Raw genomic sequence first — 25763 nt, 5'->3', positions numbered from 1 at the left:
ACAGGGTGGGGAGCAGGATATTAGAGTTTTATGGGTCAGAGTGGGAAAGCAGAAATTCTTGAATGAGGCCTTGTCTCTCTTGGAGGATTGCCCTGGTCCAGCAGTCACAGTCTACCCACCAGGATTGCCACACCATTGCAAACCACTTGTCTCTTCCTTGCCTTTATTTTGCACAAAGACAAGTGTGTCTCATCCTTCCTGAAACCAAAGGCAGCTTGAACAGTGTAAGGTGCCTGGCAGAAGTTACACTTAAGATGCAATTGATCTGTTGATTGTATCTTAAATAGTAACCTGGCTGCATTTTCAGGAAGTTTATGGTGCCATAAAAAGGGAAATATTTTTGTGTATTGTTTCCATTGTACTTTAAATTGAATGTGTGGCAGGATTAAGACCACACTGGGGTCTCCATCTGGCCCCACTGTGGTTTCCAGAGCCAGATGATGATCACCTGATCACTGGCCAGCTCCAGGGTCCTCACTGGAGCCATTTTGAGCCCTGGTGCGGTCCCAGTCCAGCTTATGGTCAGGTGGTCATCAGTTGATTCTAGGGAGTACCAAGCCCTGTTGTGGTCATGGAGGCAGCTGACAGGTGATCATCAGGTGCCCAGCTCTCAAATGGAAGGTTCAGGAGGAGCCCAGAATCATGCCCTGCACTGGCAAGTAGGACACAATTGGGATTTGATCCCCAGTTTTCCCAAATTGTGCATCTTGCCATGCATGTGTTACACGGCAGGAGGCAGAATTGTTGGGATCCAGGATCAGATTCCGTTGCAACTTTCAAAAGCCGTCCCAGTGGCTTAAACTGTGGCATCCTTATCTACACCTGAGATTTACTCAGGGGCAGCTGATTTTTATTTCAGAGCATGTGTTTATTGTAGCATAGACCATACTTTTTCTTGCACACATATGTATAATACAAGTAGTATGTGGCCTTGCCATTGCTTGAATAAGAGCCCTTTCCCCAGTTGGAAGCTTATGCAGAGGCATATGCATTAATAGGCTAAACATTGCTTGACTTTTTTTATTACCATCATTTAGATTTGTCACTTGGCAGAAAACATTTCCCTGCAAACAGATCCTATCCCACAAAACAGAAAGGAAGTTTTTGGGTTTTGTTTCTAATGCCAAAAACTAGGACAGGTAACACTGCCCAGCCACTCCCAGCCTTTTAGCCCTCATGCAGGAGGCTGTAATTTACAGGGTGGGCCTTGAGGCTTTCCAGTATTGTCAAAAGAACAGCTTTAAATCACAGGGTTCCTTCTTCAAAGTGAAAGAAAAACCTATACTGCATGTCTCCCTGACGGCTGCTTTTTTATGCAAAGCTCAGAGCTGGGAGCACCTCATTGTTTACTTACAGCAGAATAAACAATACTTAATCCATTGACTGTGTGAGAGGGGGCTCCCTTTTAGGAGAGTGTCTTTTGATTATGTAAAATCTCAAATTGTGTATCTTTGTCTGCTAATTATGGTAAGAACTACTCAACTCTGGGGGCCATAATAGAGACCTTTGTTATGCTAACAATTGGCTGAGGTACTGTATCTCCTTCATGGAATTAACCCCTCTGGTTAGGCTTTCATCCCATTGAAGCCACACCCTCATTAGCAACATTAGCTAGATAGAGCAAGGTTGTCTGGCTGATGTCTCCCAGTGGCCATTATCAGTGGGAGGTGGCACAACAGTGCTCTTTTTATCCTCTTTCTTCCCGGCTATCCCTTTCCTTCCCGCCCCCTCACTTGGATTATTTAAGGAGGACAGCCACTTCCCTGCAGCCTGGGCCAACAGCAGGGCTCCATCTATTTTGGTGAGCTTGTATCAAAGTGCTGATATAATTAGCAGAGCTGAGAAATGCTGCTCAGCCAATTGAGAAGATGAGAAACCTCACACAGTGGGTTCCTTCTCTGCAAACTTTAGTGCTGCCTCCTCAAACATGGGAATGGCTGGAAATGTCACCCAATAGAAGACTTGCAACTGCATCAGCAGCACCAGGGATCTAGACATAAGGATTTCCTGAAGAGAAACCTCAAAAAGCAGTGTGTGAGGTTTCTGTTGGCAAGTACAATGGAACAGGCTTACTGTAAAAATGCCTGGCTTTTTAAAAGTATGTATACCATAAAACCCCTTGCTAGGTTTCACTGTAACCAAAGCATATCCTTCATATTTTTTACCCCTATAGCTGCCTTCAGTATTCACTTTACCAGTCGTTTAAAGGGTTCATAATTTTTCTTCCAACTTCAGGGGGACTTTTTGTTTTCTTGCCCCAATTTTATTTGGATAGTGGGGATGTGAGAGAAGCTACATAATCTTGCACTCCAGCACTTACTAGCTATTGAGAGTATTCTAGACACTTTTTAAATAGATGATTTTTTATGGCTAGCAACACATGACCAACTAATAAAGCTTCAAATGTTTCCCTTTTAGTGCATGCCGGGTCTTTCTGTCCTGTTAAACTAATTTGGTTATGCAAAAGACATTTCTTTGGCTCATTCACAGTGTCTTTAATTACACAGGCACAACGTTGTTGGTTTTTTTTATATAGAACACAAGAACCTGAAAACAAAACCCACAGAAATCTGATCATGTTGAGCTTGATTCTTCCACTAGCCATTGGTAGGACTGGAAGCTTTAGATCTACCCTAAGAAATCTATCGGTGACCTAGGAAAGAAATGGTAGTAAGAGGCAGGCTCTTCTCCTGCCATAGCTGCAGTTCCTTGTCTTTCTGGCCTTATGACTCAACTTCTAGTGCATTTCTAATTCCATATTCATGTGTATGTACACTCACACTTCTATTTAAAAGTTACAAACTATATAATTTAATTATAATTCAACCTGACCTCAGCAACTATTTTAAAAGAACAATAGGACAGTTCTGTGACCCCTTGACAAATTTTAAGCAACTTTGCTTGGGAGACGAACAGAGTTCGTTTGTTTGCGGGGGGGGGGGGAGGGGGGGCTTTTATTGCCATTTTCTAAACTTCTCATAAAGAGCCTGACCATTTTTGCTGAAACTTTTCCACAAACAAAATCATTTTAAGGCAGGCACCTGTCATGGAAAAATTCATCGCAAATGGTCAGAGTTTGGTAGTCAATAAATAATTGAAAATTATCTCTTAAAATGAAAAGTGCGAGGCATTGCATCCCTGACTGTAAGTAGTGCTGCCAGCTCTTGAGTTTTCCAGAAAAATGTTTGTGAAATATGCCTTCACTCATTCCCTCACATGAAGTTTCTTGCATAAAATGTGGTGTGGTATGACATCACAAAGGAGGATGTGATCGATTCCTGTGCCCCAGAGATGGGTTCCTGGACATAACGATTTTTTTGGGTAGGTTTGTCAGCATGACGTGACAACACTGACATCCTGTGTTTGGGAATCAGGTCAGGTTGATTAACCAGGTTTGCAGCAAGGTCCTAAGTAGAGAGAGGTAGTTAGCACTGTTAGTCTGAAGTCAGGCAGTAGGCTGGGCAGGGTGACACCTTAAAGACCAGCTGGTTCAGAGAAGCATAATCTTTTGTAGGTGATAGCCTACTTCCTCAGATAGCAGTTTTCATGATGTTGGATAATCCCAAGGCCTGTCACGTGCTAGGATTTACACTGCTGGGAGATGAGTATAAAGAATTCCAGCACAGGTGCACCCATTGACTGCTTAACCTGCATACTGCATGCAAAAACCCAGTAGCTTCACCTTTTTAATTAGTCATTGTTTGAAATTGCATTAGTGAGGATAGTTTACCCAGCTGAGTAACTGCTGTGAGACAGGGTGGGGCTGAATGGCTTTGAGCCAAAGGGGTCAGTTGCACGACATTGTCAATTCAATTTGCCTGCATCCTGTTCTGTTCCATGAGCTGCTTGCTTGCATTGCTTAAACAATGTCTTGCTGCTAGAAACAAGCAACCACACTGATCCTGGTTACACCTTTTTAAAACCAAAGTAACTACAGTGAGCTGAGCGGAGTACCCCCTGTGTATCTGGTTCCATATGGGTTTAGGTGCTGGAACAAAGCAACAAACTGGCTGAAAGCAGTTCAGTGGTTTCAAGGAAAAAAAAACGCATGCAGGCCAAACTGAAGAATGTATTGTATCTGTTCACTGACCAAGTTAAATAAAATAGAGAAGTAGAGCTAGTGGTCTGTGGTTTATTAGAGTATCTATCTTACATAGGATGCAGTGCACTCTAGTGTTTTTATTTAACAGAGAGAGAAAAATTCACAAAATTGAGCAAGGCCAGACCTAGAAACTGTGTGTGGTCACTTCAGGAAGTGCATTGTGATACGAGAATGGGAATCCAAAGCTGCTGGATAGGATATCAGATGGTGTGTGGATGCAGAGAGGACATCCCTCAAGTGAAGCTGTGTAGGATGTCACATGGTGTTGAATATCCAGCTTTGTTACGAGACTAGAAACAGGGTAGTGTGCTGGGTGCACTGTAGGCAAGTGTGTCAGGCGGGAGGCAAAGGCATTTGTACTGGTACGGCTGGTCATTAACATCCCTGCCCATTCTGATTCCCAAGGCTTGTCTACACTATATAAAAACTACTTGTAAAGATGACCTAAATCAGCAGCAGGTACAGCGTTCTGAGTGTGGTTTAGTGTAGACAAGGACAAGCTACTCCTATTGTTACTTCCTCCCTCTTTCATCTGCCCTTTGGCCCCTGCTATCATTAACAGGTTGTCATAGCATAGACCTAGGGTGAACAAAATGGTGGATCCAGCCAGCAGCCAGATTCCATTTCCCAGCAGCCCTTGCCCGCATGGCTGGGGCCAGTTTCCATGGAGAGCCCAGCTGCAGCTGCTGTGACAGCAAGGCTGGGGTTGCCATGGAGACCGGCCCCAGTTGCACTGGCAGGGGGCAGGGAAGGCAGGGGGCTGCTTTGGAGCTGCTGGGATCTTGCGGTGGGGGCAGCTTCGTTGGGGCCAGGCCAGAGCCATGGCCTGCAGCCTGCATGCTCCAGGCCGGGGCACAGAGGCAGTGGCTCTGTCCTGGCTCAGGATTACACTATCATTGCTTCAAATAGCCAGGGCAGAGCTGTGATCCACTGCCTGCGTGCCCCTGCCTGGAGTGTGCAGTCTGCAGATCGCAGCTCTGCTCTGGCCCCAACCAAGCTGCTGCACCGCAGGATCCCAATGGCTCCAGAGCAGCCCCCAGCCCTGCCAGTGTGGCTGGGGCTGGTGTCTATGGCAACCTCAGCCTTTTGCAGTCACAGTGCAGCTGCAGCTGGGGTCTCCATGGAGACTGGCCTCAGCCATGTGGGCAGGAGGTGCTGGGAAATGGAGTCTGTTACCGACTGAATTTGGCCCCATGGCCAGACTTTGCCTGCCCTGGCATAGACCATAGCTCTTAAGAGACAGGTTTTCCATCTGAGAACCTGCAGCAGATGTGTTTTCCTAACTTCTTCCCAAGCTTTTCAAACTGCAGCTTTTTGCTTTCTGTATCTGAACAAAAAATGTGGGGGCTGCGTGGTCAGAGGAAGGTGTGAAAGGTGAGTTGGCATGTGTGGACAGGCACTTGGCTTTACTCTGAGAGTCATGCAGGTAGGGACTTTGGTGGCTGCAAGGGGCTGCACCAATCACATGCTACTATTCTTTAAATACTTGAATAAATTGTCCAGCAACTGTTTTCACACTTGTCAGTTTTAATTTAAGGCCTCAGAATTAAAAATTTAAGTTATGAGAATGCATGCTGCATTTTTGTTGTAAAAATAACTGGGGGCCATTTGCTGTCTTTCCTTATTTGTGCCACGTAAGACCTTTATTCTGTAAGTAATTCTGTTGAAATCAGCAAGGCTGTTTCCAGAGTAAGGTGCAACTCGGAGGGCTCAAAACTTGGCTTGATGTTAAAGAGATCAGTCATTGCTTATGCACAGAATTTATTAAGTCACTGCCAAATTTTTGAAGGCTTTTTTTTTTTAAAGGGTGGGGAAGGGAAGCCAGGACCTCACAGGTTAAAATGTGATTTTTATCTAGTAACAGTCAGCTTCACCTGAGTTGCTTTGAATATGGGAGTCATGAGACAGCAAGGCTGAAACTAACTCTGCAGCATACCAGCAAGTTCTAAAGCATGACATCGCCCTGGTTTATATCAGGGCCGTGCTGGCTTCTACACGTTGGTCCAGACAAGAAAAGTAACATGCAGCCTTTGGAATGCACATAGCATTGTGCCCTTGCTAAGCATCTTCCTATAAATAGAAAGCCTGATGAAGTGGTACCAGCCTTCCCTACACCCAAAGGTGGCTTTGAAGTGGGGAGGAGGTGACAGGGAGGAGGAGGAAGGGAGCAAGGAAAAGAGTGAAAACAAAACAAAAGCAGGCCATCAAGCATAAGGGAAAATTTTAAAAAGTTCCCACCTTTTGCTGACTAATTAGAGCAGCACTCATTGAAGCCTTGCTCTGTTGTTGGAAACCCACTGTGCTATAAAACGGAAATCTCTTCAGCCTTGCGGCTGGCACAGGTTTTGCAAAGCGTGCGCTCTCGTAATGCAGACAGTTTTTGTCCTAAGAGAACCCGCTGAGTTTGAGTTGGGGAGGAAGAGGAGAGTAATGAGAGGGGGCAAAGGGAAAGAGAAAAGACCGTGTATGAGACATGCTCCAGTGCAGCTGAGTGGATTCTCTGAAGTCTTTGAGAGACAGCCGTAGTAGTGCACAGAGCTGCCACCATTCCATCACTCGCCACCACCAACTGGAAGAGATTAGTGCAGCTGTTTGATGTCACTTCTTAGGGCCCTGGGTGTGGAGGCATGGGAGGGCTTTGCTCAGAAAGAAGATGACTGTTTACAACTGGGTGGGACTAGAATATACCCTATAAACAACAATTCAGTCTTCCTCCTCTCCTTCCCTGGGGCAGAAGGGTGAGAGGGAAGTTTAAAAGGGGAATAGTGACATTCTCTCAAGGAGGCATAAGCTTCATAAGAAGTTTCTTTATCTATAAAGCAAAAAAGAGTTCTAAAAAAGGCTGTCTAAAGAGAGAGGAACAATTAACAGCCTTCTCCACAGTTAAAAACATATCAGAGATGGGACTGGAATTTTCCTACTGTCATATAATACATGATATAGATGTGCTACCCTGGTACAAAATAAGGCCATTTAAGCTCTGTTTTGTGTTTATCTGTGTTAGGGTTTTGCATAGACATCTTAGCAGGTCAGGTGCTCCACCTGCCTTCATTTTATACTGGTATAAAGTTAACACAAAATGCTGCCAGATCAGCATGTTAATGTCTTACTCTCATTGTAAAGGTTTAAATGACTGTGCAAGGCACAAGGCAATTTAGACTGAAGCCGATTACAAAATAGTCACAGATATTACCTGCAAGTATTCTTTTTTTCTGATTTAGTTACTTGCCTGTAATTGAAGAAAAGTATTCAGGTTTCTCTTTTGCAATCACAATGGAAAACTACAGCAAATGCTAGTTAAATTCTAAAACAATCCCAGCCTTCATTTGATACAGTGAAAATCCATCTTGCAAGTACAATGCCTTTATCTCCTTCAGGTGTTCAGTTGTCGTCTTTAAGTAGCGTGCTAAAATTCATCTGCTTCCATCTCTGTTTTATGTAATCAACCCATCCTTATTTGAGTTGGCAGGCTGCATGGGGTATACTTGTGAGATTGTAAGGATTTTTTTTTTTAGTATTATTCATTGTGAGCAAAGTATTACCATATGTTTCAAATGCTACTTTTGACAATAAGACTTTTCCTATTGAAGTAGTAATTTGTAAAAAGTCATCAAGTACAGCTAAAGATTGATAGGTACTTCTATGCTATTTTTTGTGCGTCTTAAAAATGTAGAAATGCTGTATTTTGTGGCCATGCACCAGCAGCGGTTGTTCCTGCACAGTCATTTAGTACTTGCATAACCAAGAACTAAACCACTGCGCAGTAACCAGCGTTACTACGCGGTAGCCTTCCTGCATGTTTTTTTTTCTGATGCTATTGCACAATAGCAATGAGCTACTGTGCAGTAGCTCATTACTACCGTTCTGTGCAGTAGGACCGCATCACAGTTAAGCACCCCCCAATGCTACTGCACAGTAGGAATGAGCATTTAAATTGCATTTAAAAAGGAGAGATCATGCTGGCAAGAAAGAAGAGATGCAGTTAGTTGTGTTAGTCTGAAGTCAAGTGAAGGGCAGGGTAGATTTGCACCTTAAAGACTAACTAAAGTAGATACTTGTATCTAGTGCAGACTTTCCTGAACCCAAGGCTCACTGCATCTGATAAAATGAGCCTCAGCTCACAAAAGCTTATGCTGTATATACACCTACTTTGGTCAGTCAGCAAAGAAAGGAGGAGTAGAACAGGCTTGTTAAAGACTGTTTAAAAAAAGGTTCTCTGTGGTATATTGCTGAGCATGACAACTTATTTTAAAAGGAAATAATATGAGAATGTACCAGTGTAACACATTACTTCTTTTAGCAGTTGCATTTCAAAGCAATACCTGTGCAGTTTTCCTGTAGGCTTGGCATATGTTCATACAGCTGCAATGCTAATTGTTTTCAAAGCTAAATTAATGCTATGCAGAGAGAGTTCAGACTCCTTGGCACTTAATGGAAAAAAACCCTATCACATAATGTAAGGCAAAATGGCTCTGTATTTAAACAGTTTGAATCTGTAATCAAACTGGACAAACCGAAGTGAGGTTTGCGAATCCTGTGAGATTTTAAGAGCCTGCAGCTCTATCTGCATCCCTCAGCATCAGGAGTGGATTTACAATGACCTCCATTGTCCTTGGAGAGCAGTTTAGAAACAAGGTGCCAAAAAGTTAGCTGCCAGGCCTTAGGAGTGGCCTGTTGGAGTTAAGTGTCTCTGGCTGATAGACCTGTTCCAACTGTTTCTGGGTGATTAGCATTTCCTGCTGGTTTTATTTCAGCTTTCCAAATTGAAGCCATGTTAACAGGTGTTTGGGGCTGAGACAGGTTTCTTTTTTCACTGCACAGAGTAACTCTAAATTGCAAGAGCCTTTCTTCTCTGACTTCGTGCCTGAACCTGTCTGTGAGGTGGAACAGTCTGAACTTGAAGACAATCTGTTTGCGTCTGCGGGAGGAGGGCAGCACAGACCTTTGTCCCGACCATATTGACTGTCTCGCACAGCCCTGTAAGCTCTAATCCTCCTTTAAGATGCTCAGTCAAGCCACTCTTCTGCCCCAGCACAGCTAGAGCCAGTCACAACACTTTAATCAGAATTTTTTTTTTCTTTTTTTCAGCAAAAGGCTTTTTGATCAGAACAAAAATCAGCGGGCCTTTTACCTTTTCTTCTTTTTCCCCCCCCCCCTTTTTTTTTCCCCCATGACTCTCCCCTGTAAGAAAAACTATGAGATAAATTAAGGTGAAAGAGAAAATGTAGAGGGAATAATATGCCTACACCAGTTTTCAAAAACCATTTTTTTTGTGGAAAAAACTTAGCACCCTTCAGTTCGGTGTGGTGCCAGCCCAAGGCACAATGGGCAAATCACTGAAATGCAGATACCACACACACCAGAGGTAGCTAGCTAGTCAAAGGTAAAGACTTGAGTACCAGTGCTGACAAGAGCTCTAAGAATGAAAAAGGGCAACTTAAAATGAATCTGCTGCTTTAACGGCAAGCGCCATAAATAATACAAGGATGGGCATAAGTTCAGGTTTGGTGCCCTTCATTAGGTGTCAGCATGAATTGCCTCCTGGCATTGTCTGTCGGATTCGAGGCTTCCACCCTGCGCTGATTCTTTAAGTGCTGGACTGTTGTTCCACCAACTGGGCTGTTCTTCATATGACAGGTTTGATCGAGGTCTAATCTTTTGATTCCTGTTTATTTTGGCTGTGGAGGTGGCCATTACAAAACGTATGGCACCATTTAAAATAGTAGGAGATAACTCTATGCCTCAGTCTGTTTCCTGTTCCTCAGGAAAATGGGATTTTAAGGCTAAAACCTCAGTCAGAGCATTGTGGAGTGAGCGCGTGATAGCTGCCACGTTTTGTTTTTTTTTTTGCAGGCATGACTCTTATCTGCATTTAACTCATTCCATTGTCAAACCTGCTTTGTGTTGTAGTGCATCTTAAATGTAAGTGCACGTGAGGCAAATACCGACTGTTCTGTGACTGGGGGCCCCTTAAACCTACCGCAACAGAAACAGTAATAAATGATAATATAAGATAGACTTCCTGATAATAGTATGAGATAACCTGATTAATCTCAAAATGCTTTTATGTTTTGCAAGCTATGGAGCCCTGCATATGATGCTTAAGAGTTGTTATTCCCCTGTTTATTACCAAGGAAAATCATTCGTAACCCCAGTTGCTTTCAGATTTAACTTTTCATTGTTTTTAAGAACATGTGTGTGGGTGCATCTACACATGCAGTTAATTCAAAGCAATAAACTCTGGAGCGGTACTAACCTACTCATGAGTGCAGTGTCTACATGTGCGCCCAGGACAGCAGGAATTTGAGCAGAGGTGGGGCAGTTTACACCAGGGCCAGGGGCACAGCGAGTCAGCCCTGGGCTCTGGGGCAGTGGTGTTGGGTAGCAGAGAAGCTGGCTGGGGCATAACGGTGCTGAAAGTGAGGAGCCTTATGGCTAGGCAGCAGGCAAGAGTGTGGCCCTCTGCTAGTTGGGGTGACCGGGTGCAGCTTTTGTCTGCAGTTGGCTTCTACACGAGTATTTAATCGCAGTTAATTACCCCACTGTAAGATAGTAATGTCCCTGACCAGTACCATCTTACAGCGGAGTTAATTAGTCTACTGTGGCCTGATACTGTCATGCATGTAGACAATGACCCTTTACTCCACAGCTAATTAATCTACTCTGCAGTTAAGCACACATGTAGAAGTGGCCTGTATGTTGTTTGAATTGCCCATGGGTTCCTCTGGTATTTTTAACCCTTTTATGCTCTACTTCCTACCTGTTTTCACTAACCTCTGTGTGTATTAATGACAACTTTTTAAATCACTGAACAGTAGGTATCGTAGAACAAGTTAAGGCAGCTGCAGATTTTTATAGTAAAACAACACAAACATACTGGAATTTCTCTACCGTGACCAGACATTGTTGTCACATTAAATAGAGCCCATCAAGTAAACAATTGCTTTTTAAATTAGTATGATTCTATATTTAATTGAATGCAGACAGTATACTGGCAATGATTAAAAAGGTAAGATGCAAGTGAATTGACAGCAGAGATAAAACAGATTAAAACTGAAGAGCATAATATTCATGTTTAAGCCTTCTGCATAGAATGATAACAAAGGTAGTGTTATATATACTTCACACTTGTATCTTTAAGCACTTAGTGAACACGATGTAGGTTACTCTTTGGGCAACTTGATAATCTCTCTATTTTCAGAGAATTAAAAAATTCCCCAAAAACAAAGAATTCCCTGATAGTTTATTTACAAAGAACAGCAGGGGTAGTTAGTTATGGGTAAGGTAAGGAGGGCTGGTTCAGGATTTTGTCAGTTCTTTCCAGTTGCAGGATGTTCTTTGACACTGAGCTCTGTTGCCTTCAGTAAAATTGTCACGAGCTTGGGGTGAGATCTGGGGAGCAGAAGAGTTAAATTAGTTGGGGTAGTGTAAGAGTGATGTAGCTGTGATGGTCCAGAAATTATGCAAGAGGCAAGGAGTTCTTGGGGTGATATCTTTTATTGTGCCAGCTGTGATGTAGAGTTAGACAGACTTTCTGAGGAAGAATGTTTTGCATTTGAAAGCTTTTCTAACTGTACTACACAGTTGGTCCAGTAAAAGTTACTACCCTAAGAAATCCTTGCCTCTTGAGATTTGTTTTGAATTTATTCTATTGCATTATAATGGGATTTAATTTGTAGCACTACTAATAAAAAATGTGTGAGTTGTCTATAGGGCAAATGAATTATATGTAGTCTGTTTGTTGAAAATTGTCTTACTCAAAAAAATCTTGCTATTGAAGGAATTCAAGAAACACGGTTAAATGTACTTTTGCAAATAATAAATTCCACTGGTAAAGTTTAAAGTACTCTTCAATGGCATTTGCTTCTGTGAAACCGGTGTCCTAATTCAAAGTTGATGGTATAGCTGCAGGGTGCCTTTGATAAAAGTAATATGCCTTCTAATTGAAAGGTCTGTATTTGAATTTACTATGGATGGCTTGCTTAGTAGTTATTTAGTGGCTGAAATTTGAACTCTTCCTTCATGGTGCTATTTACGCTTACTTGTGGCATGTTGTCTAAATTCTGCTTTGTAATGTTCCTATTTAGCAAGCTAACTTCTTATTTAGCTGCCTTTAGACTATCTTGCATACTATATGGAGACCAGCAATCACTTCAAGGCTAGATGAAACACAATTTGGAAAGATCTTAAAGAAAAACAAGAAATTATTGCCAAGGTGTGAGCACCAAAAGGGCTGGCTCACAGGTCTTTGGAATATATCGAATGTGAAAGGTCTGGGTATGTGACAAACAGATAGGCAGGTAGATGGACTTGCCATACTTAATCTGTTTCATGCATCTTTTCCCCAAAGTAATATTTTCTACTTTTTAAAGAACCTTTTTAAAATCAGCTATTCACTAATATCAAAATTTCCTTACAAACTCCTATGAAAACCTGTGAGAATTAGATGCGGTATAAGCACTTGCATCAAATTTATATACTGCTATTTGAGTAAAACACATTGAAGCAGGGGCTTTCAACCTTTTTTGAGGAGTGTGTCCCTTCTGGGTACACTTCTGGCAGAGTGGATAGGGGCAAGGTGGTGGGGTGGGGGTGGGGTTGCCGTGGCTGGATGCGGACTGGGGAAGGGTGGGGTGGCAGCGGCTGGACGTAGTGGGAGGTGCTTGCATGTGATGGCACAGGGTGGTGAATGGCAGGGGCTGTGTGCGAGCTTCTCCCCACCCTCCCCCATGTCCTGCCACCTCCTGCGCGGCCTGCAGAGGGGAGCTGCTGCCCTTCCTCCTCCCCCCTCCCCCGCTCCTGGGAGGCGGTGGCATGGGGTAGTGGGTGGCAGTGCTCTGTCCTTGCCCACCCGCATGTAGCCCCAGTCCAAGTACCCCCTGCATTGAGGAATAATTAAAAAGAATGTTAATATATGATGGCTAGTGCTTGCTAATTGAGTTGTTTTAACTTCTGATCTCTTTCCTCGCCATGCTGATTTTTTTAGTGTTTACAGCACAGAATTTAACTGTTAACTATGCAGCGCAAAACTACCAAAACGTATCGTGCGAGACAACAGGAAGAGCCTCAGTATGCTGTGGTCTCAAACTCTCTTGGCAACCATTTCATTGTCTGTTTGTATGTGCTATTCAGTTCACAGAAGGCAGGGTAGATTCCCACCTTATAAACTACCTAAATTCAGTTTACGTGCATTCTTTGAACTTCCTGTGAACTTGCTAGATAGAAACTGGTAGAAAGGGATTGTGTTTGTTCCTCTGAGCTTTTTGTTTGTCACAGTTTTGTTTGCCCTTTACAGGTTGTTGTCATCACGGGGAAAAATGCCAAATCCAGTGTGAAGACATGTTAATTTCCCTTCCACTTAAAACTTCTCCCTCTTTTTTTCCAGGTGTGACATTTGTTGCATTACCTTCCGTACTCATCGGGGTTTGCTGCGTCATAATGCAGTTATTCACAAGCAGCTTCCGAGAGACCTATCTGGAAAGCCTTTTATTCAGAACAATCCTTCAATTCCAGCAGGCTTCCATGACTTGGGATTCACAGACTTCTCCTGTAGGAAATTCCCCCGCATTTCTCAGGTATTCTGCATCTTCAGTCACTGAAATCACTGCCCTGTATATCTCTTGAATTAACTGAAAGACTTGCATGAGGAGACTGGTGTAAAGGTTTTTCTTTTCTTTTCTTTTCTTTTCTTTTCTTTTCCTTTCTTTTATTTTTATGGAAAGCTATAGGAATACATCCACCCTGTTTTAATTCTAACATCTGCGTGTCTTTAAAGACTCTTAAATATCAAACAACATCCTGGAGGTTGCTATTTCATATGTCTTTTATATCTTTTTAAAGGAAAACTATGTCGGTTGTTAAAGGCTAATCCCAACATTTCCTCATTTCCACCCTCGCCCGCACCCAAACATGGTTTTATTTTACATATAAAATACCTATAGGGGACACAGGCTAGAGATGGAGTGCAGTAGTATAATAGAGGAAGTGCCTGGGGTAGCAGTCCTGGATGCTGCCTTTGTGAGGAGGCAGGGGATGTATAAAAGAAATGGTTGCCCCAGAACTGGCTGATTTGCACTGCCAGAATTGGTACAGCAGATGCTGGCACTCTTCCGGGCATCATGCAACTTCCTCAAGTGTGGAGGTGCTCTGCTGTTTTCCTGATGTATGTAGTGAAATGAGTTTGCTCAGCCTTTTTATATGTCAGGTACATACTGGTGTGGCAGGGGTTTTATCAGCAGAGTTTGAGAAATTCATATTTCTATGCAAATGACACCTTCTTAGCTGAGGTGAGTTTCCCCACAAACTTTTTGTGCCTATAGTATTTTGTCCACTAGCTGATATCCTTGTGCATTCTTCATTGGGAACCATGTTGATATCCCTTGATTTATTTTATTTAAAAGCAAAAAAAAAAGAAAAAAAAACCTTTGTTACTGAGAGTCTAAAGGGACATGGTTCATAGGGAAAGGACCATTAAAACTTGAATTTTGCCGTATTTTTTTAAAAGGCTCTGGAATGAAAATACCTATGTTGATAAAGGTGCTGACCGAAGTTCAGTACTTCAGCACCGTCAAAGTGCTGTGAACATCTCGCTTGGAATCTCTCCAGCCTAGTCGGATTAAGGTTTAATTCAGTTTCTGCCAGGTTGCAAGATATAAGATCTAAGACCTAAAACCTGTTGCTGGTACAGGACTGTTCATTGCATTAGTGTAGTTAGATAGGGAAGTTTTACAAGAAAGTGGGGAATATTTTTCTGAAGATTATTATTTTTAAATTGAGGACAACTGTATAAAGTTACCTAGGAATTTGAAAATTTGAGTAAACCCTGGAAAAGATGAATTAGTAGGCAGGTAACAATCCTTGGTTCATAATAATGCAGTTTATTGCATAGCTGTTTTCAATCCTTGTTGGACCTGGTGCTGGCCACTGGCGATGACCTGGTCAGGGGGCTGCAGGTGCTCGACCATGTAGGCGACAGCGATCATCACCTGCTGGAATTCACCATCCAGCGCAAGGTGGCAAAGGCCTACAGAAAGGCAGCAGCCCTAGATTTCAGGAGGGCGGACTTCAGTGAGCTAAGGAGAATAGTCAGGGAAGCACTGAGGTCCCGGAGGGGCGGGGAGCCAGGTGTCCAAGAAGAGTGGTCGCTCCTTAAGGAGACGATCCTCCAAGCCCAAAGGGAGGTAATCCCAAGAAGGATCAAAGGAGGAAGGAGGGCACAAAAGCCCCCATGGCTCACCAAAAGCATCCAGGAATGTCTCCTAGCTAAAAGGGAGGCGCACACCCAATGGAAGGGAGCGGCCATCACCAGGGAGGACTATACTGTGGCTGCTCGGGGATGCAGGGGGGCAGTCAGGAAGGCCAAGGTGGAGATCGAACTGGGACTAGCTTCCCGGATCAAGGACAATAGAAGTCCTTTTTTAAATACATAGGGGGCAGAAAGAAGGTACCGGCTAATGTGGGGTCCCTGCAGGACACGCTTGGAAATCTGGTCATCACACCAGACGACAAAGCTAACTTATTTAATGATTTCTTTGTGTCCATTTTCCTGAGCAAGTACCGGAACAGCTGGCCCCCCCTTAGACCCCAGGGGAGGTGAACCTAGGCCAAGGGTTAGTGAGGAACTAATTAGGGAACTTCTGGAGGGACTGGATGTATTTAAATCAGCTGGTCGGGACGATCTCCACCCTACAGTGCTGAGGGAATTAGCTGAGGTCATTGCGGGGCCTCTGGCATGGCTTTATGAGCACTCGTGGTGCTCTGGTGTGGTGTCAGAGGACTGGAAGAGGGCCAGTGTGGTTCCCATTTTCAAAAAGGGGAGGGAGGAGGACCCGGGAAACTATAGGCCAGTTAGTCTTACTTTGATCCTGGGCAAGCTTTTTGAAGAGAATTATTCTGGCACATGTCCACAAGGGACCAGCAGAGGAGATTATGTTGAGGGGTAACCAACACTGGTTCGTTAGAGGCAGGTCCTGTCAGACCAACCTGGTGGCCTTCTACGACCAGATCGCCAAATCCTTAGATGCAGGGGTAGCAGTGGACATAGTCTTCCTGGACTTTCGGAAGGCCTTCAACACTGTCTCTCACCCTGTTCTCATTAAAAAGCGGGGGGACTGTGGTGTCGACACCTACACAGTCAAATGGGTCGCCAACTGGCTGGAGGGCCGCACCCAGAGGGTGGTGGTGGATGGGTCATTTTCGACCTGGAGGGATGTGGGCAGTGGGGTCCCCCAGGACTTGGTCCTCGGGCCTGCACTGTTCAACATCTTCATCAGTGACTTGGACAAGGGGGTAAAAAGCACCCTGTTCAAATTTGCTGATGACACTAAGATGTGGGGGGATGTGGGCACTCTAGAAGGGAGGAATAGGCTGCAGTCAGACCTGGACAGGTTACAGGGGTGGGTGGATGAGAATAGGATGGAATTCAGCACTGACGAGTGCAAGGTGCTGCACCTGGGGAGGAACAACCGGCACCATACCTGCAGGCTGGGGAACTCCCTTCTTGTCAGTACAGAGGCAGAACAGGATCTTAGAGTCATCATTGATGCCAAGATGAACAAGGGCCGGCAGTGTGGGGATGCAGTTAGGAAGGCCAACCGCACCTTGTTGTGCATCCACAGATGCATCTCAAGCAGGTCCAAGGAGGTGATCCTCCCCCTCTATGCAGCACTGGTCAGGCCGCAGTTGGAGTACTGTGTCCAGTTCTGGGCGCCGCACTTCAAGAGGGATGTGGACAACATGGAGAGGGTCCAGAGGAGGGCCAGTCGCACGACCAGGGGGCAGCAGGGCAGGCCCTACGAGGAGAGGCTACGGGACCTGAACCTATTCAGCCTCCAGAAGAGAAGGCTGAGGGGGGATCTAGTGGCCTGTTACAAACTAGTCAGAGGGGACCAGCAGGCATTGGGAGAGTCCCTGTTCCCCCAAGCACTACCAGGAGTGACCAGGAATAATGGTCAGAAGTTGGCAGAGGGTAGATTTAGGCTAGACATCAGGAGGCGCTACTTCACTGTCAGGGCGGCTAGGATCTGGAACCAACTTCCAAGAGAAGTGGTGCTGGCTCCTACCCTGGAGGTCTTTGAGAGGAGGCTGGATGAACACCTTGCTGGGGTCATTTGACCCCAGTACTCTTTCCTGCCATGGCAGGGGGTTGGACTTGATGATCTGCTCAGGTCCCTTCCGACCCTACATACTATGAAAATAATATATATATATAATGAGGATAGCTGTTTTATACATCTACATGAAATTTCATATTTATGCAGCGGATATAAAAAACACAACCTGAAATTTCTGCAAGGATTTTGCATGGGTTTTACCTCCCTTTTAGTTGAGAGAGGTAAATTTAGGGGTATAAATACACTTTTTTTTTTTTTTTAAACATAAACTTTTTTAGTCCTCTCTCTTATCTGATTCTTGAACCATGGAGTGTACTAGGATAGGCAAAATGTAAATAATGTTAATATAGTGATAGTTATCTGTCTAGCTGAAAATGATTGCCGGCGCTCTGCTTATGTATATGATGGCTTGTTTAAAACATTGGTGCACAAACTTTGCAGAACATGAGTTATCCTGGCTATCTTAAAGTTAGTCCTTGGGCTCTTATACTTTCTGGACGCATCTACACATGTAGTTATGGGGCATGGATAAACTGTGGAGCTTGTTGCTCCTGGATGCACTGTTTGAACATGCACCTGGGAGCAATTAATTCTGGAGGAATAAGCTGTGCAGTTTATTCATGCACAGCATGTGGAGCCTGGGTGGAGTAGCCCCAACTGGCAGGGGACCCTGGGGGTTAGTCTGCCAGCCTGGAACTACTCTCCCCAGATCAACATGCTGCAGAGGGGCTTGCTGGGGAATGAAGGCACTCCAGTGTAGGGCTAGCTGGCAGGTAGCCCCTGTACTGGAGCACCCTTGTGCCCTAGCCAGCTCCTCCAGCATCTGAACTTGTGCTGTTGCAATTTTTTACTCCACAGCAGAGTAGTACTTGTATTTACAAGTACTGTCCTGCTGCAGAGTAAATTAGTTTACTCCAGCCTACTAGGGCTGCACATGTAGATGCTGAGACATTTACTGTGCAGCCGATTAGTCAGTTGAGCACTAAATGTCTTGTGTAGATCTGCTATCAATGAACATTTACGAAGATGTATTTGAATATGTTTTCTTTTGAGACGTTTTAGGGGGGGAAAATATTACCTAGCCTTAAATCTCTTGTCTGTTTCTAACACTGCTCCTCCTCCTGCTGGTTGTCGAGTAAATGAATTGTACAATTCTGAGAGATTATTTGTTTTTGTAAATTATTTATGCGAAGGGATTTTTTAAAAAAAAGATCACCTTCAATTTCTGAAGAGCTTACAGTAAACTTCCCTTTGGTAAGCTACTTTCCTATGATCCTATAAACTTTCTTTTTCAGTGCCAGGGTGGCTGCATCTTGAGGAGTGAGAAGTGGAGTTGTTTCCTGTCTCTGCAAGAATCTAAGACTTGATTGAGGCAGAATGTTCAATGACTAGGTCAGTCATGTTTCTTGTGTGATTGTCTTGTAGGTCTGGTGTGAAACGAATCTGCGAAGATGCATCAGTGAATTTCATCGATATATTTGCGAGACTTGTAACAAGGCATTCCCCATGCTCCCAGCACTCAAGCTGCACAAAGAAACCCACACAGCAGATCAGGGAAAAGAAAATCACAAGCCAGAGTTGATGAGCCCAGCTAGTGAGAACCCAGACCAGAAAGTCTTCATGGAGTCCTTGGGCCTACAGTACACCAAAGACATCAAGCCTGACAAGCAGGAGGAGGATATGCAAGATGAGGTCCAAGAAATGCAGCTCAGAACACTGAAGAGTAACCTACCTCAGGACCCTGGCAGCACAGGCCTGCTCAGCATGTCTCCTTTGGAAGCCACTTCCATGGGAAGTTCGTTTTCAGTCCTTCCGCCTACAAAAGAGAACGTGAAGCTCCTGTCTCTGCAGCCTTTCCAGAAGGGCTTTATCATTCAGCCTGACAGCAGTATTGTGGTAAAACCCATTTCCAACGAATCTGCTATTGAACTGGCTGACATTCAGCAGATTTTGAAGATGGCTTCTTCAGCTTCTCCTCAGATAAGTCTTCCGCCGCTTTCTAAGGCACCGTCTGCCCCTGGACAGTCTATTTTCAAGCATATGCCGCCACTGAAGCCAAAGCCCTTGGTAACTCCGCGAACAGTTGTTGCAACCTCTACACCTCCTCCACTGATCAGCGCACAGCAAGCCTCACCAGGGTGCATCAGTCCAAGCCTTCCCCCACCACCTCTGAGGCTGATCAAAAACTCTGTGGAGTCTGCTTCCAACTTTCACCTGACACAGTCTAAACTGGGAACGAAATCTATTTCTTCTCAGTTGCTCCTCCAGTCCAAGGCAGAGTCTTTAAGTCAACATGAGCTGAAAACACAGCTGGAACAAGACAGTATCATAGAAGCCCTTTTGCCTTTGAACATGGATGCCAAGATCAAGCAAGAGGTAACTGAAGGGGACCTTAAGGCCATCATTGCAGGGGCAGCAAACAAGAAGGCACCAGCAATGAGGAAAGTCTTGTATCCGTGCCGCTTCTGTGATCAGGTGTTTGCCTTCTCAGGGGTGCTGAGGGCTCATATTCGGTCTCACTTGGGCATCTCCCCTTACCAGTGTAACATCTGTGATTACATCGCTGCTGATAAGGCAGCACTGATTCGGCACCTGCGGACGCATAGCGGGGAGAGACCTTACATCTGTAAGATTTGTCACTACCCCTTCACAGTGAAAGCCAATTGTGAGAGGCACCTGCGCAAGAAGCACCTCAAGGTGACCAGGAAGGACATAGAAAAGAACATCGAGTACGTCACCAGCAATGCGGCAGAGATGGTGGATGCTTTTTGTTCTCCGGACACTGTGTGCAAATTCTGTGGCGAGGACCTGAAGCACTATCGGGCTCTCCGCATCCACATGAGAACTCACAGTGGCTGCCAGAAGAAGAAGCCATTTGAGTGCAAGGAGTGTGGCACAGCCTTCTCCGCCAAGCGAAACTGCATCCACCACATCCTCAAGCAACACTTGCACGTGCAAGAGAAGGAGATCGAGAATTACATCCTGGCTGTCGACTACAGCCCTCAGGAGAACCAGGCAGACCCTCCTTTACTGGAGGACAGCACTTACCTGGACTGCAAACCTATTGCACCATTCCTGGAACCACAAAATGGCTTTTTGCTGGGAGCCCCATCACACGTTCCAGTCAAACTTGAGCCTGCAAGTACCTTCCCAATGGATTTTGATGAGCCCTTAGACTTTTCACAGAAGAACAAAAACTTGAGCGCAGTGCAAGTGAAGCAGGAGAACTTGTTCGGCACCTCCCCTTTATCTCTCTATGACTGTTCCATGGAGCCCATAGACCTGTCAATTCCCAAAGCCGTAAAGAAAGATAAAGATGATGTCCCCAGTGAAGCCAAGAAACAAGAGCAGGCTTCTTTTGGGAACAGCGACACACCCTATAACTGTCAGCAGTGCCCTCCGGCTGTCAGTGCCAACGGGAGCGTAGAGAACAGAGCGCTCAAACATTCCCAGCCACTGAAGGGTCCATTGCATTTGACTGTCCCAGTCATTTCCCCAGCTCTTCTCAGCAACTCTGCCTTGCTGCGACCCTTGAGGCCTAAGCCGCCACCTCTTTTGCCAAAGCCTTCTGTAACTAAAGAGTTGCCGCCACTGGCTTCCATTGCACAGATCATTTCTTCTGTGTCTTCTGCTCCTGCTTTGCTGAAAACGGAGGTTACAGACACCAGTGCCAAAGCATCAAGCAGCTCTGCTGGGTCTGATAAATCAGGGAACTCCAAACCAAAAGCGACCACGATGACGGGCATCCAGAAAAACTCCAGCATTCCTAGTGACCTTACGCAGAAAGCATATGATCCAAATAGTCTAGAGAAGTCTGAAAGTGCCGATACTGGCTTGGCTAAAAAAAGGGGTAGGAAGAAAGGAACAAAAAACAAGCCTAAAGTGAGTGGTGCTGTGGACTTAGAGTCAAGTGGGGAGTTTGCTAGCATAGAGAAGATGCTGGCTACCACAGACACTAATAAATTTAGCCCATTTCTGCAGTCCACGGATGATTTCAAAGAAGTTGACAGAAATGGAACCAGTGAAGATGAGAAGGAAATGGCGGAGGAGAAACTGCTGAGAGGAAAAAGGAATGCTTATTTGAATTGCCTGCAAAAAATCATCTGTCCTCACTGTCCCCAGGTCTTTCCATGGGCAAGTTCCCTGCAACGACACATGCTCACTCACACAGGTAAGAGTGTCTCGTGCTCCTACAGTTATATTGCAGTCACTGAGAACATTAATCTGCCATGTTACTTGGAAAAAAAAGGGTATCTTCCTTTTCTCCTCCATCTCTAAATCTTGAATAGCTTTAATGTGTTGTGAATTCCCAGTGGTCAGCATTATTCTGTGCCCAGAAAACACCACAGTGTGCTATTTTCGTCAATATTGCAACTGCCTTAACTCTCCACCCTTTTAGATTATAAAACAAATTCTGCTCTACAGTATGCTTGGCCTCCAGTTTTCAATTATTCTGACGTTGTTCTGAAGACGAACATACATACTAAATCACTTAAATTCTCGCATTACTTGTTTGACTGCCTTTCTTCAGTGGCAGCCTGCTTCAGCAAGGATGCTTAAAATGGAGAGCAAAGAAACGTAAACCTGTAGCAGAACAGGGTCGTAAAATACCAGGCTGGATCAATGAAATGGTCACACACAGTGCTCAGGGCCTAATGCTTCAGAGGAAGGCCCAAGAAACACTATAACGATCAACCAAATAATAGCCTGCCTTAGGGGAGGTTTCGTCTTAACCCTAGCCACTCAGAAACTGGCTTTTGCCCTGAAGCATGAGGGTTTTCTTGAGACTTTTAAAATATTTTGTTGCGGTGTAACATAACTTTAACATTTAACTGTAATGAATGAAGGGCATTTTGAGGCGACTCTTCTATTTGTAAATCATATTGTAGGAAATAGTTTTACGTTCCATTTTCAGGTAAAATTGCAGTAAAATAATTAATAGAAAACAGTCATTGGTAATTCCAATTAGTAATTAGTAAATAATGCTTAATCCAGTTTAAGAAGAGAAATGAAGTTTCAGTCAATGACATTTAGTCTTTTTCTGACTTTTACTTAGAGAGGAGAAATAATAGTTTTTAAGTTCTTGGCATTTGCCTCTCAATTCCTGGCATCAAAAAGAGTAAGAATGCGGGACGCTGGTAGGTATTGCTGTAGCTAGTGGGAATGCCACGTGTATTAACAAGATGCAGTAGGTTTATAAAGGAGGTACATCAGTTAGCCTCAGCTTTTGGAAAGGTGCCAGCGTTTAGGCACTAAAATCACTGAACCTAATGAAAGGAAAGCAACAAAGTAGAAGTTTGTTAAGAGTTTTAAAGAGAATCTGACCCATGGAGTAATCCTGGTTACCGTCCACTTTTGAGTGATATGAGCTCATAATTTGCAGAATATCTGTGTAATAGCAAGGCTATTGTTTTTTGCCTGGTGTAAAGCAGATTGCTTCATCTGGCTAAGCACACAGCTAGCTTTTAGTGATTTTCTGAGGTAACTGTTAGTTTAATTCAATTATCTTCTAAATGTGCACCCTCTGAAGAAGGAATGGTATGCTTAGTGAAGAGGAAGTATCTTGCGTGAGAAGGAAAACACTGTATGTTTGGGTTTTGCCTTCATTGGGGACCTGCTTCTACCTGTCAGTAGCCAGCCACGAGGGCAGCTGTCTGCGATATAACTCTGCGTAGACCAGGAGGAACAACAGTAACTGAGATGAGGAAAGGCTCCATCAGTTGAAACAGCTGCTTGGGTCATCTGTCCTCAGTGGTTGCAAGGGTGTAGCCAGGTTGGTTGCTGGCGACTGATCCATTCACTGGGGTAACCTCCCAGCAGAGCTTTGCGGGACTGTCACTTGGCTCATGGCATTACTCTAATTGTGCAGGACTTTCAGCAATCAATTTAGATTCAACCTAGCACAGTCCAGCTTCATCAACACTGAGGTTTTTGTAATGGTAAGTTGTGCTGCCTGTAGAGTTGCACTGTGGCGTGATGCAGCTCGTCCTGGTGTAATGCCTGCACACTGTATCTAAATGAAGGGCTGGCCCCAGTACAAAGACTTTGGTGTATCTGCATGGGGGATGCAGGAGGGAGGGGGCTTAAAACACCAGCTGGACAAGATTTCTCATGCTGGAGAGTTGAGGCCTTTAGGTAAATGCAGTGCTGTTCGGAAAGGCAGCACTGCAGAAATAAGCTGTAAGTGCTCAGAAGTTGTGTGGAGCCATATGTGAGAAGTACCGAAGAGAGGAATGCTGCAGAGGAAGTACAATAGTACCGTAATCTGTGCAATCCAAAGGTTTTTTTTTTGATGGAGTTGCATATGATTAAGTAGAGTGTGAGGAAGGAACGTTTCCTCAAGCACTGTGCCTGTTGCATTCTTTTCCCCCAGGGCCTTTTCAGCTCCCAGCTCCTTGCTTTGCTAGATAACTCTGTTTAAATGTTTAAAAAAAGTCAGGAAAAACAGCAGTTCTGTTTAGCATTCTTGTAATGAAAACTGGGAATATTTTTTTTTATTCACCTTGATACCCAGTCCCTGCTTGGAATCACTTGACAGTTTTATGTTGGAAGAGTTGGGGGGAGTTTCCTTTGTGTTATAGTTTTAAGCCCCACCTACCAGCCCCAGTCCTGGCTCGCTTTAACCACTCACTGCATCTGCTTTGACCATCCTCCTAAATGTCAGTGCTTCTGGTGTGACCAAATTAAACTATAATGTTGGTTGTAAATTATACCAGTTTACTGTAGATTACGCTGTTCAAATATAAATGGTTTATCTGTTTGCTTCTACACAGGTGTAAGTGGAGCTCAACTGCTGTAACTTCAAAATGATTTAATTTAGGTGTAGCTCCACTTATACCAGTATAAGGCTGGACAGATGAAACGGTCGCATCAGTTCAGCTGAGTAACACATCTTTCCCCTGTTTAAACCCTAAAACTGTTTGTTGGAAAACAAGTAGTATGGGTCCTTTTAATAGGAAGAGTGGTAAATGATCTCTTCCCATTTATTATTTATGTGGTGTTTTTTTTCCCCAGGCTCATACATAAAGTGTTTGCATTATCAAGAAAGCTTAACAAAGGAGTGTTCTCAGGAGAAAAAGGCTTATCATTGTAAACATTAAATTGGGATGTGCAGATTAACACAAAGCTACTGGCTTTAAATAGATGTAATTTTGGAAAAATTACATCTCATATTTGTTAAAATTGTTAGTACTGGGGGAAATTCATGCATGTAGGGTCATTTTACAATGAACTCCCCCCCCCCCATTTTTTTCTCACAGTTAAAATAATGATAATCATAAACAGCATATGCTTTTCTTCTCCTTCCTATTCCTTTACCATACCCTAGGAGCTCTGTGCCAATGCTCTCCATTGTCCCCCCCATTCTGTTCCTCATCCATCATCCTCTTCTCCCCGATGTGTGCCAGTGTACCTTTTTCCTCTGCCACAATCCACAAGTCCCTCTTCATGTAGTTAGCAACTGTACTCGCTACAATCTCCATGTCCTCAAATTTACAAATCTCTCTAATCCCACCTGTACTTTACTCCAGAAGGATTAATCTTGAGACAGGATCACTGTTGTATTCTTTTATGGTCACTGCTCCACAGCTTGCAATGGACTGGCTACATGCTGCACTGACAGTGCACAGAAGCTATATGTGTATATTGTACAGCTACATGAGAGCATGCCTGAGGCCTTGTTCTCTCTCATTCTTTTTTAGGTCTTTTTATTCTGATTTTAGTTCACAGGATTTGCTTTGCTAGTCTTCTGCCCTCACTCTTCTTCTTCTGCTCTCATCCTTGTGTTTTTTCCCCTTCTAATTTCCCCTCTGTGTTTCAGTAACCAAGAAAATGTGCCTTGATGATGATGATGATTAATTTTCCTTTTTTCCCTTGCATTTGTAGTACAATAGGTTTAAAAAGAAATATAGTCAGCCCACTTTGACCTTAGAGGCTAAAGCAAACTACTCAATATACGCTTTGAATCAGTAATATCCTCACTGAGAACCACTAAAAAAGGTCTTCAAAAGGACACCGCCTGGTCAGGTGTAACCTAAAGTTTATGTTCTGTGAAAGCTCTGATTTAACAGCAGAAGCATTGTTTTAAAACCAATAAGCAAACATTGGTGTGAAAACTTTGTAAACAATAGATGCCAATATGATCTTGACAAGAAAATGACTAGAAATATAGTATCTGTGACCAACATAAAAAAGCAAAAAGTAATGATTTTAAAAACTCTTTGCTTTACTAATCTAAGTTGAAGAAAATTTGCTTTTAATTGATTCTCTCACTTAAACTTACATTTGTCATAGGAATTACATTTTTCTCCTATGGCATCAGTGAAGAAAACATTCTGTAAATTTCCAAATACCAGAAACTGATTCAGCTGTAAAAAAATAAATAAATTAAGGAAGACTGTTATACATAACATGTGCCTGTTATATAGTTTCATAGATTAAATAGACTTGTGTCAAGGGTGGCTTACCTAAGAGCAGTCAAACCTTTGACAGTAGTTTTTTTACATCACTTAGTCAATATTATCATCAGTTCTGCATTGTTGAATGAATTT

At 43.8% G+C, this 25763-nt stretch overlaps 1 protein-coding gene across 7 annotated transcripts in view; it reads left to right on the top strand.

Annotated features, from left to right (window-relative positions):
• Window positions 1-25763, top strand: part of RREB1 (ras responsive element binding protein 1) — a 144880-nt gene that overhangs the window by 94666 nt on the left and 24451 nt on the right. For all 7 annotated transcript variants that reach the window (XM_090039330.1, XM_090039329.1, XM_090039326.1 and 4 more), the window contains 2 exons: window positions 13488-13677; window positions 18640-21385. In XM_090039330.1, coding sequence (XP_089895456.1) covers window positions 13488-13677; window positions 18640-21385 — 2936 coding nt within the window. The remainder of the gene's footprint in view (window positions 1-13487; window positions 13678-18639; window positions 21386-25763) is intronic.

This window comes from Crocodylus siamensis, chromosome 3, assembly GCF_052110815.1.
Source record: "Crocodylus siamensis isolate JL-2025a chromosome 3, ASM5211081v1, whole genome shotgun sequence".
Taxonomy (NCBI): domain Eukaryota; kingdom Metazoa; phylum Chordata; order Crocodylia; family Crocodylidae; genus Crocodylus; species Crocodylus siamensis.
This window is presented reverse-complemented; position numbering and strand designations above follow the sequence as displayed.